This window comes from Hippoglossus hippoglossus, chromosome 12 (assembly GCF_009819705.1).
Source record: "Hippoglossus hippoglossus isolate fHipHip1 chromosome 12, fHipHip1.pri, whole genome shotgun sequence".
Lineage (NCBI taxonomy): Eukaryota > Metazoa > Chordata > Actinopteri > Pleuronectiformes > Pleuronectidae > Hippoglossus > Hippoglossus hippoglossus.
The window spans coordinates 14,202,788-14,215,674 of NC_047162.1; the positions used below are offsets into that span (position 1 = coordinate 14,202,788).

A 12,887-nucleotide genomic window follows, 5' to 3' on the forward strand; every position below is an offset into this window, starting at 1 on the left:
TGCTTCTCCCATTAAAACACTTAATATCTTAATGATTTGTACAAAAACTGAACTGCACAGACGACAAGTTGTGGCTTAATCCCTTTTAATCGCATTAGACAAACAAATACCCGAGTTAATTCTTTGGAGGTGTTGACAGGCAAATTATTATTTCCCTTTAGACGGAGCCAGGTGCTGTTTGTTTGTGCCTCCTGTTTCTAGTGTTTGTTCCAGCCTAAGCTAACTACACATATTCTCATCAACAGAGCAAATGGGCATATGTCACAAAGTATATTCGCATTTTATTATTGAAGGAGGAGAAAATCTACAGTGTCAAAACCGTAGAATAATTGGAAACTGAACTAACATCAACCACGTTTCCTCCTCTTCTCGTTTCCGTCCACAGGGTGAGATGAACGGCCATCGTGGTCTGGTTCCCTCTAACTTCCTGGAAGAAGTGCCTGATGACGTGGAGGTGTATCTGACCGATACTCCGTCCCACTACCCCCAGGAAGAGCCTGCCAACCGGCCGCCCGCCAACTCTGCTGCCGCCGTCCCCGAGGGCAAACGGGTACATCATCATCGCCGCTCTCAGCGCTAGGCCCTGTGTTCATCCATCCTCCGTCCTCTCTCTTGATTTCCGTCTCTCGCTTCCTCCACTTTGCCGTCTGTGTGCTGTTCATTGTGTGTGTTTGTTCATGTGGTGACAGTGGTGACTCTGTACAAACTAACAACTCCCCCGCCCTCCTCCCCTCTCACCCTTTTGAAAAGGGGACAAAAATCCCGTGTTGACACCTTTCTGAGAGAAAGGAAGAAGCAAAGCCTGACAATGGACAGAGAGAGGATAGACTGTGGGAGCTCTGTGGGTGACTTATGCATGCAGCACTGGTGGAGGAGGACTTGAAAAAGGCTCAGCTCATTCCTTACACAGCGTAATTTGGTACCTCTTTGCACTGAAACACAAAAACATTGTGGTTATTGTGTACAATAAAAAAGAAGTGCTTTATTTACACAATTGCTACCCAATGGCACGGAAGAAGAAAAGTTAAACCAGAGAGGAGAAGCATGCCTTTTTCAAACTTGATACATTTTATATTCCCTTTCTTGGCTCGACTGCTGTATTTCCTTAAAGAGGCTTTGTTTCTTTATGTATATTGCACACACATCAGATCTATTTTTCAGCCATGTTGACAGTGGATACGCCATGTTTGCTCTGCGCTCAAGAGACAGAACTAACTGCAGCACTGAGACGTCCATACTGTATTGTTACAATAAACAATAAAAGAAGAAATTGGATATTAAAAACATTCTTTTTTTCCTGCTCTGTGTTCGTGTGTGTCGGTGTCGTTGTTGTTTTCAGTTTTTCATGGTGGTGTTTTCTTTTTACCCGACGGTGACGATGCTGCCACGTCTGATTTCGTTTTTTTGTTTTTCCTCACCCGCTTGGCAAAACAAAACAAAACAAACAGAAGAAGATTGTTCATTTCACACCATAAATGGCTCTGTCTGCCTCGTACAGTAAGTCGGCAACTTGAGATACCAAACTCGCGGCTCTAATGCACACAGCCGGTCATAGGAGAGGCTTTTAAACGCTGCCGTGATGGAAACACAAGTTTCCTCAATGCTTTGCTTCCTGATAACATTCAAATCGAATCAGGAAGTTATTTACCTCTGGTGTTTTGATCAGGAACTTAATGAAATTTACACATTTAATTAAGACAAATAAAAATGTTTTCTCACATCTCCGACAGCCCTGAAAAGCATCATTTAGACTTTGAAAGGTTTAATATTTATGACAGATTGTTGATGTGATCCACACTCAGCCCTCATGATTTCATAATACAAAGCAGAAGGGTGTAGAGCTCACACCTCCGCCAAGGCCCAACACTCCCCTCATGAAATTTAAATTCACTAAATCTGAATTTCTATTTGGATCTGCACCAACTTCAGACTCTCACTCCTAGATATCAGTCCCCTTAACTTCCATGAGTTCTTTTTTTCATCAAGATCCATAAATTATTCTCTGGGAATTAAATGAAAATGTTCAAAAAAACCTCATCTCACACAGTTAAAGAAAATAACTATATTCTTCATTAAAGTGTTGAAACGCAGAAAGGTGCATCGTGCTGCTGCATTAGAGGAGAAGCCTGGTATCTACAGTTGTTTCCCTGGGTGTTGTTCTGTATATGATCGTACTGTATGTTCCTGATGGTGGACCCCTCCAGCTCTGTGGTGTGCTAACTCCGGCATTTGATGGCTTCCTGCTCAGTGTTTCCTCTGCATACATGTACTGTGTGTGTGTGAGTGTGTTTGTGTGTGTGTGTGTGTGAAAACATGACGTTTATCTCTATTGTCAAATGAACAGGTCGATTATCACTAGTTAGTCATTTAAATACTGTTTAAAATGTGTCATTAGTAATTTAACATGATTCTGTGGATCTGAATCGTCTCTAGAAGCAGCTCCCAAACTAAATCTACTTCAACTTTGACAAATATTAAGTCTTTAATGATTCAAAATGTATTTCCACAAATTATTATTATTATTTCTTGACTTTGATCTAGTGGTTGAACACCACACCTTCCCCACAGACCGACCACAGGCCGTATGACCGTGTCAGTTCTTTTGTAATACGCTGCCCCCCCTGCCTCCACACCTCCCCCATCGCCTCTCTCCCCAGGTCACCACAGAAACCTCCGACACGGCCAACAACAACGACGCCACGCCCGTCCGAGCGCCGTCCCCGATCGTCCGGCCTCTCCTGCCGGGCACCATGAGGCCCCTCAGTCCCATGAGGGGCCCCCACGTCGCGATGGACCCCCGGGACCCTCAAGACCTGGCCAACAAGAAGAAGAAAGGACTACTTTCCAAGGGGAAGAAACTGCTGAAGAGACTCTCCCCTGTGAAATAGAAAAAAAAGCAAAGCATATATGTAGAATATGTGCAGACACGCCAGGCTCTGTATATTGCATCCATACAATCAACAGAGAGGATGCAGACCGAGAGAGCCTGTTTATTCAAATATAACCAGTGATACAATTATTCATGTTGATCAACTAAATGATGTACAGTGCAGTGCCAAAATCAAAGAGAGGGGGTCACCTGCAGACACAACATATTACTGTGATGTATTTTAAAATCCAGAAGAAAAAAAAACAAAAAAACTAGGATTTTCATGACATGTATTTCTCTCTTTTCTTCACCATTAGTCAAAGAAACTCTATTTATTTCAAGCAGGGTAGCTGTGAAAACAAAAGCGACGTTTCTGACGAGCTTTTCTCAGCCAAAAACTTTTAAAAAAGATGAACATTTTCCTGGAGTATTCACGTCACCACAAGGCACCGTGCTCCTCGTATAGACTACACTGTTCCTGAGGCATTCTGCGAAAGCAATGCTGGCTGCTAAACTCTAAAAAAGGCTTTATTCAGTGCAATATCACAGAGAGGTGGTAGCATATGTGTGGAGGGAGGAGGATTTCCACTCGTGATGCAGCAGAGAGACGTTTTTTCTGCGATGAGGGGGATTGAAAGAGGAGAAGAAGTTGAGCGGCAACGGGGCATTAACGTCAGAAAACACCAGGCGAGCTCAGCTGTGTCAGTGGCCTTTATGAAAACAATGTGACATCCCTCGTCTGATCACAAGGCTGATTCACACCACTTTGTTTGGGGGGGGGGGGCTTGTGTTTTTACGACGGGTTCGCTTGTGCTTTGTCTCTTTTTTTTTTCTTCTTTTCTTGATGAAATAATTAAGAAGTGTTTCGCTGTCAAACTGTCATGAAACGCCTAGTTCAAGACAAAATTGTGTGTCTGTCTTCCTATTGCACAAAGGTGGGTGTTTTTGTCTGACGACTGGTGTGTGTGTGTGTGTGTGTGTGAGTGCGTGTGCGAGATGCCTTCATGTTTTTGCACCCCTCATGGTCCTGTGATGTAGTGATGTGCTGCTGCCTCCATCTCCATCATGTCTTTGCTTCAGAGGGCCGACGTTAAAGCCTCACGGTGAAACCACAAATCAAATCCACAAGCACTTTGGGTAGAAATGTATTTATTCTTCATCCTGTACATGACTGAAGTACATAAGGTCTATATCATACTAATTCAACATGTTACAGAATCATCCACAACACGGTCTCTACTTTATTCCTGTGATTTTAGAAGATTTAACGATTTGCTGAAAGTCTGCAGACTCTGATTAGAAATGCCGTCCTGCTGCTGCTGCTCCATTTAGTTTGTCGACTCACTGAATGTTTTATACATTCAATCGAGTCTCAAAAAACACAAACTCTTATATTTGCATAACGCCACTAAAAGATCTGCTGCAGCAAATGTGGTCGGATCAGCAGAAACGATGTGATATCCTCACATCCCCTGACAATCAGTTTCTCCTGTCATTTACTGTCAGTGTCTACATTGAGTGGAAATACAGAACCTGAATCTGAATGAAGACACATTGACTTTCAGCATTTCACTTTTTAATTTAAATATTTAAAAAACCTTTAGTTCCTTTTTAGTTCATACACTTTATTACACACTTTACATATCCTGCTTTAGTTAGAATCTCAAATTGAACCTTTTTCTTTTCAGCTACAGTTCCAATCGACAACCTGCAGCTTAGAGAGTTAATCATATATCCCATGGAAGCCCCAGTGTGACAAAAAGTGTCATATTTTTGTCATATTTACTTATTTTTTTTAATAACATTGAATGATGTTCTTCAGAAAATTATTACGAAAAATGAAAATCTGAACTTTACTGGTCACATACAGCACAAAATTCAAATGTATTTTTTCAAGTAGCCAAAACACAACTTACTTACCTCTCCGGCTTTCATGGACATGGTGGTTGTGTGTGTCCATCGTGACAGGTTATTGAGACGAGTGTTTTAAATATGAACTGAGACTTGGAGTCCACATACTGAACCAGCATCGTGTGTTCTGTGCTGGTGACAGAAAGTAATGGATTAACGATGAGAGGGATAACTTTGATGATTTAAAAATGATCTATGTTTGGTTTGAAATGTCCATCCTGTCAATCTCTAGCTTTCCTTGATGTCACGTTGCACTTGAAGAATGAGTCAGACCCGAGTTGATTATGTGAAATGATTTACTGATATTATATGAATCGATGAAATGCAATGAAGGTAAAGTTCCACCGGCAATAGGTTTACATCCATTCTTTTGGTTCCAAAGCTGTTTCTGTATAGTTTCTCATTCCGTCTCTTCTTGCAGTTGAAACAACATCGTGTCCCAGAACCCGATCATTCACACGTGACTGGGTGGAGTGTCTCGACACTGTAGCTCTTTTTGTACTCGGATCCATTTGTAGGTAATTTCTAAATGTTTCTACTTGATTTTACGGCAGCCTTTTCTTCAGTGCACTGAGATCTCCTCTCCTTGTGACAGACTGCAAGCGTTCTCTCCATAGTGTCCTTTTGAAATCAGATGTATCGGTCCACCGTATGTGCTTGCTTTGTGAATCAAAGTTTAAAAAAAAGGAAAAGAAAAAAGAGAAATCATTGGACAGTATTTATGGTGATTAATTATGTGTGGGTGTGCATGTGAAAAAAATAGCCAACGACTTTTATAACCAAATTAAATTTGATATTTTTTAGAAAAATCTTTGTTGATGCTCATTTCGTGTGGTTGTGACTCTTCAGTTTGTTTCCACTGACGGGAGCAGCTCGGGTTTAGACCTTGTTTGGACACAGTGGGAAAACGGTTCCTTACATTCAGACAAGCTGCGACAGGTTTCATACACTCATAGATATGAGTCCCTTAAATGTGCCTGATGTTTTCATCCAGATCCATAAATGATTCCCTGGGAAAACGGTGAAAATCTTGAAAACGGCCCTATCTCGCAATGCGCAATTCTGACCCCATCTAACCATTCACATATCTATCCATCCATCTATTAATCCATCCATCTATTAATACATCCATCCATGATCTATACCTCTAGGGGTCACAGAGGGCTGGAGCCAATCACAGTTGACATTGGGCGATAGTCGGGTACAAAATAAAAGACGTCAATATAGAAAACAGATCAAATACAATAGTGTATACATTAGAGGTGTATACTGTACAAGTATATGTATACATAACTTATTGCACATTTTCCAGAGGTGAGTAAACAAAGGTCGCCAGCCCGTCCCAGATAAAATATACATTTAAAAACACAGATGATGCTTCACTTAACTCCAGCTGTTATTTATGTGTCATCGAGCAAAATCTAATTCTGCAGTCAAACTTTTCTGCTGTGAAGAGTTTCAGCTTCAAACAGTGAAGACTCCCGACATGCACAGACCTGGTGTCAGATTTTAATAACCATCTTTCAAGGTTATATAATTAATTCCTAAAAGTTTATTTGAAGTCTGGCTGCAGAGGGGAAAGAGAATTTAACTAAATTTCCTGTCACGTTTTTTTATATCCTGGGCTGACTGATGGCCATCCGGCTCTTTATCTTTCATTATCACGCTGTCGCACAAATTACTGGGGGCGTAACATTTAAAAAAATGCATTTAATGTTTTATGTATGATGTCAGGGACGTTATATATGTGGACGCTCGAGTGTCTGAAATGATGAAGCCGAGCTCCTCGTGCAGATTCATCCTCAGTGATACAACCTGGGTTTGTGTTTGAGGATCAATATCAGACACCTCACGGGTTTATTTTTGCAGCTGCACCGAACAAAACCACTCGTCCAACATGTTTTTAATAAATGAAGAGAGAGACTCCACCATCTATTTGTGGCTCTCATGTGCAGAAAGCTTTTCAATAGCAGCCTGTGTCCTAATGGGGTCAGTCAAATGTTTTCCAGCTGTTTCTCTGTGGATTCGCTGGTAATTACGGCTCATAACGCTCAGTGGAACTCTGAATGTGAGGCCTGGGGCTTTGAGAGGCGGCAGTAAGAGGTCAACACACGTTGGCATAATAAGATACAGCGTGAATACCTGCCAGGTCACAGGTTACTTATCAGGACATCATCTGTTTGTCAGATTTAATTGCTCAGATTGATTTATTAGATATGATTTCAAAACAACAAGAGGAAAGTGCAGTGAAATGAAATTTGAAGTCTGACATGTGTTGACTCTCTGTTCCTCTGATGGGACGGAGCTTTGAAAAGTTACGGTGAGGAAGTTTCAAAGTTTGAGATCCACACCTTCAATTATTTACCAGTAATTTGTAATGCATTACTCTAGGTTAGTACTTTTTTATAACCCCCCCTACAGAGACGAGTGTTAAAGCCACAGAAACATATCCTGAAGTTTGTTCCTGTTTGTTTGTGCAAACATACGAGACAAGATAAAACTTTATTGATCCACACACCGGGGAAATTCACTTGTTACAGCAGCGGACGAGTCAGAATGAGGAAGACAGGAGAAAAAATATATAAAAGGGCACTGGAATAAAAATAAAGAATAACAGAAAAACTGCTATGTCTCTTGCTACGTCCTTGAGAGAAGTCAAGGACGTTAATTCTTTGTGATTATATTACTTTATATAACTTTATTACTAGTATCACTTCTCTTTCCTCTTGGTATTTATTCTAACCTCTGTATTTGTTCAACTTTAACGTTTCACTCATCTCTCTCCAATTTTCTCTTGAACACTTGTGACACATATTAATGTTTGTAGAGTCTATAGACACTACAGTGTATAACATTTATATATACAAATTTATATATATATATATATATATATACATATTATATGTACATATTTAATTTATACATTTATAATATAATTAGTGATTTTATCGTTTGTATTTGTTATGGGCGTGATTTCCATATATGCCAATAATGGTTCCTACCACACCCAACACACACATATAATTTTTGTATATGGTAATAAACAATACTACACAGCATGTCACACACATCACACTCCACTGAACTTGTGTTGTGGATGAATAATAGTAATTTTTTCTTGTTATTATTATAATAAATTAATATTATTATCAAAGAAGTGACAATCAAACATCAGCCCAAAATATCTCCCAAAGCATTTCATTTTCCACCAGCTGTTGACATATCAGCCGCATGCTGGCACATGTTCAACAGCTTTCCTGCTATTACCCGCTGCTCCTCAGGAGGGCAGCAGGGCTTTTCAGTTGGCCAGTGACAGCATGAGATGTGACTGTGCTGAGGAGAGTCACATCTTCACTGACAAACCTGTACATCTCACAAAGTGTCGAAAAAGAAACATACAAAATCCAGACGGCTGAACTCTCCCCCTCCTCCTCCTCCTCCTCCTCCTCTTCCCTCTCACAGCCTGAATGTGCTTTGTTTCATTCTAATGATGAATCCAGCAGGAGGAGAAGCTCCAGGACTGAGGAGCAGAGGAGGAAACTCTGCAGAGCGATGCTGTAACAGCCTCTCTGTTCTCAGGCAGTTAAAGAAACAGAGGAGATTGCATTTGTAAATCAATGAATCTCTGTTTGGTGCTTCTAATACATTTGCCCTATATTCTCCTCTTTTTCCTGTCCTTCATCTCCTCTCCCTCTTTCAACCCCCCCCCCCCCCTCCCATCCACCTCCTTCTCTCCTGCCCCGACTTCCCCTCACTATCCCACAGATCTTTATTGAGCTGTAAGTCTCCGGAGTCCCTCGAGGGCCAACGGATGTTTAAAATTCTCGCCAGTTGTAACCTCTCCATCACTCGCTCTTCGTCCTGTCTGCCACGCCACCAGGGGGTGGGGGGGTGGGGTGGGGTGGGGGGGGGGGGGGGGGGGGGGGAGTCATCCGTCTTCTCCTGGCCTCCCTGAATATTTCACAAAACCTCAGTTAAACTCTCAGCGTTCGTTTGACCCTCCTCCTCCTGAAATCACAGCAGGGATCTCCCAGGTGAAACATTTTAATTTTGACTTTGATTCACTCAGAGACCTTTTGTCATGTGATGAGCTGCGGATTTCCTTTGAAGTCTGGGGGCCTCAAACTTCACTAAGTTCGTGGAGAGGTGTGTGGTACGGAGACTCGGGGGGGGGGGGGGGGGGGGGGGGCACTGAGTGTGGGGTATGATACAGATAGTGCTTTGCATGTGAATATATCCCTCATAGCATACATGCATGGCCGTATTAACTGGCAGGACCCTGGGGCAAATATGAACCCTTGGAGCGTGTGTGAGTGTGTGTGTATTCTCTGATGTTTAGATAAAAATGCAGCAATGCTTTCACAGCCACCATCATTTTACTTAATAATATCGTTAAGTGTTGAATGCGTAAGTACCAAACAAATGTGCAATGAATCAATTCACCACACACTAATTGCAGCACAATGAGCCTCCAGCCTTTGGGGCCCCTCAGGGTGTGTGACCCTGGGGCAGTTGGCAGCTTTTCCTGGTTGGTGGTCCAGCTTTGCATGAATAAAATCAAAATAACGTCTCACGCCTGATGTATCTAATGTCAATTATGCAACATATTCAACCTTTAAAAACATCCATGAAAACATCAGCAGTGAAGCATGACCCGATGCTGTTATATGACCTGGAGCTGGGTACAGTAGGTTTGACATATAAATCCTTTTTTCAGCTCAGATGAGAGAAATGTTCGACAGAAAAGCGAGATCAGGCTGAAAAGTTCACCTGTGTCCATCCATCCGCAGCGGCATTAATGCTTTTCCCGCAGCGCGGTTGGAGGCGAGCCTCATACCTGTCCATCACAGTGCTCTGAGGGCAGAGTGTCTGTGGGAGCAGATACCACCTAAGAGGTAGCTCAGTCGAGGCATCCTGCAGAGGTGGAAAACTGATGTTTATGGCAGCCACGCTCTAAGAAGGGCATTCATTTGTCATCAGCTGAAGAATGTTGGCTGAAGTCAGCGAAGGGAAGCTGCCAGGGCGCCGGGCCTCGCCTCGGTGATTCATCTTGGACTGCATGGAGACGTCCACAGGGCACAGGGTTGGCTGCAGAGCCCTCAGAGCTCCAGCATCTCCAGCGTTGAAAAGACCGACTGCCCCTCGGCTGCCTGTAGCGCCAAGTGTTATTACACAGGTGTAATGACAGCTTTATGTTCGGAGACCGGACTCCAGCACTCCCCAGAGATCAAAGTAGAGAATACAGAAGCAGTTTGCAATGATTTCCATTCACGGAGCCTCATAAATGCTTATAGCTCCAGTTGACTTGGGACTTCTTCAACTACTTTTTCCGTTGTTATTATTTTCCAATCTATTCGCGCGATAGTCGGACGCAGCGTCAGCAGGACGAGTCCATGTTGATCTGATCCTTGTTTGATTGATTGATTGGAGTTAATTTGATCACCCTTTGTCTGAAGGAGAGTGATAAGAAGTATTGAGGAATGATTAAAGTGGAACACTGCTGTAGTTCAACATCCATCACTGAGCTGGATTAGTGTCAGTAAAAGTGAATGGATCCACTAATCATACGATGACCCCAGGACGTGCTGCACTGACTCATCACAGGCTGGTCTCAGTTCAGCTGGAGGTCAACCTACAGGTAAAAGCTTCCTCGGGTATAATCTCTCCTGGTATGTTCATACTCATATATATGTATATGTACATGTAGCTTTCCTCTGAACAGCACCAAGTTGTAAATTATTTTCAGTCTATTTAATGTATTTTATCCACTCTCATTTGTTATTTACTTTGGTGTATATGATGTTCCTATAACTTCATGCTTGAACCATCCATGTTATCATGTTTTGATGTTTAATGCAGAGACATAAACATATTAAAACTCATCTTCAGCTGCAGCAAAGAATCAATGTGCAGATTCTACTTTTCCTGCCATTGAGCCCTGATTTGAAATCGTTATTTAAAAAAGTGCAATTCTGGAAATACAAGTGCAGCAGTGAGATGCATGAGCCTATAATAAGTTTTATCAGAACTCTGTTAGTTGCATTTATCCTCTGGGGACCATGAATGTCTGTACAAAATGTTATGGAAAACTATCCAAAAGTTGTTGAGATTCTTCAAAGTGGTGGATAAGCCGAGCATCAAACATTTGTAACTCGTCGTGCTGGTAACGTGGCTTAAAAGAAAGAGTGTCGGTTTCAGCTCAATTAGGCACAGTTTCATATTTAAAAAAGGAAAACGAAATAAAATCATTATAAATAATTGCAGGGATTTAGGTTTTGGCCCAGTTTGCTCCTCATGAAAAAAAACCTCCCAAAACCTTTGGGCCACCTGGCTGCAGCTTTATCTCCGGAGTCCCCCACGGAGCATGTGACCACCTCTCTGTCATCTGTAGCAGCACCAGCAGCGAGCTGCATTTAGAAAACTACAGAGATCTGGAGACGTTCCCAGACTCCAGAGCTGGAAGCTTCTGCCTCTGTCAGCTTTAATAATCACAACCAGCCAAAAAACACACAAGCAAACTGCTTAAATTAAAGCTCAGTGACTTGAAAATGTAACGCATGTGTGCCGTCCCTGCACTGTAAACATTAGAGCGATGTGTACAGTCAAATCAAGTTCCTCTCCTGAGATGATACAGACTCCATTAGTTCTTCAAAGTTTTATTGGTATTTAGAGGCCCCTGAATGTAACTCTGAGCCACATATTTATTTTAATCAGCCTCTGCTGTCAGGAGACAAAGTGTTTATTTGCCTTTGTGCATAACGCTGTCACCCTGGCACCGGTGCCACCAGCAATAAAACACCCAGTGAGGCGCTGCATGGGCGCAGTGGACATATTCTGTCAGTAAAATGCATTTGTCTCAGAGAACAGGTATTTAGTGGGACGTCAGACAGAGGAGAACACAAGACGAGTCCGACCAAGCTCATTAAACCCTCTCGCTGTTCTTTACCATAAATCTGATGTCGGCATTTAGTCGGATGTCTCCGTGCAGAAGTAGACTAGACGGATGCCACGGCGCTTAAACTGCATCACCCCCGGCTCGCCCCCAGACACCGAGTTGCTCATTTTATAGACACCCTGGTTTTAAGGGCACCATGTTTTTTCAGTGCCTGCTTTGAACTCGCACTGGTGCTCAATGTACCTCATTATGGAATTTATGTCAAGGCGGATGAAGTGATACACACACAAAAAAAAAGAAAAACAGAGTGCTAAGAAATTAAATGTGGCCTGAAGGTCTGCAGTGCAGTTGCACAGAAAATATCTGTAATTCACTTTGTGGATTCCAGGCTGAAGGAAATCTCACATCTGTAGATACTGCATGGACACGTGTGAGATTTTCTCAAATTCTCTATAAGCACACGGACGTTATGTGGTTTAGCGGGAGTCACATGAGACTAAAGTGGAGTGTTTGCTGATCCTTTGTACCTTGTTGCCAAATATATGCTGTGTTGTGACACCACAAGGCTTTAGTGCCGGCATCCATCTGCTGCATCCCACTCACCAAGTACAGTCTGATGCCATGTGAGGCCGGACTGAGAGTGTGCAGCTGACAGCTGGCAAAACCTACACAAAACTTTTCCCTCTCTCCAAAACTGTCAGGAGTAATGTCACAGCTCATACATCATGATCACGTCTCCGCCATGATCACGTCTCCGCACATATTAGCTTCACTTCATTGGCTGCCTGTGTTTGGGAATTGATTTATAAATATTGCTGTTAACCTTCAAGGCACGGTTTGGCATCACTTGACTGAGCTACTCACCTGCCGGGAGTCTGAGATCCTCTGATGAAGACCTGAGATATTCCAGGGTCGAGACTGAAGGTGACGGGGCCCCTGCTGTCAGGGCCCTGGCCCTCAGGAGTAGTTCACCTCAGAAAACTGTTTTTAAATCATCTGTCAAAACATAGTGTTACCAATCAAATTTTGCTTGAATGTTTTAGTTTTTGTTGTTGTTGTTATTATGTTTATTTTGTATCCTTTTCTTTTGCCATTACTGTTAAATTATGTTGTATTTTTTTTGATCTGCTGTCTTTGATTTTAAATGATATTGTATTATTTTGTGTGTAGTTTTGTTTTCATTTGTTCTGTTTATGAAGCACTTTGTAAAAA

The 12,887-nt window shown here is 42.2% G+C and overlaps 1 protein-coding gene across 19 annotated transcripts in view; it reads left to right on the plus strand.

Annotated features, from left to right (window-relative positions):
• Window positions 1-5,581, plus strand: part of LOC117771661 (RIMS-binding protein 2-like) — a 60,917-nt gene extending 55,336 nt beyond the window's left edge. For 14 of the 19 annotated variants that reach the window (XM_034602290.1, XM_034602293.1, XM_034602289.1 and 11 more), the window contains 2 exons: window positions 386-550; window positions 2,658-5,581. In XM_034602290.1, the coding sequence (XP_034458181.1) occupies window positions 386-550; window positions 2,658-2,888 (396 nt within the window). In that variant the 3' untranslated portion in view covers window positions 2,889-5,581. Of the gene's footprint in view, window positions 1-385; window positions 1,285-2,657 lie in introns of those variants that run through there. The other 5 variants (XM_034602301.1, XM_034602307.1, XM_034602303.1 and 2 more) reach the window with 1 other exon arrangement.
• Window positions 5,582-12,887: the final 7,306 nt, after the last annotated feature.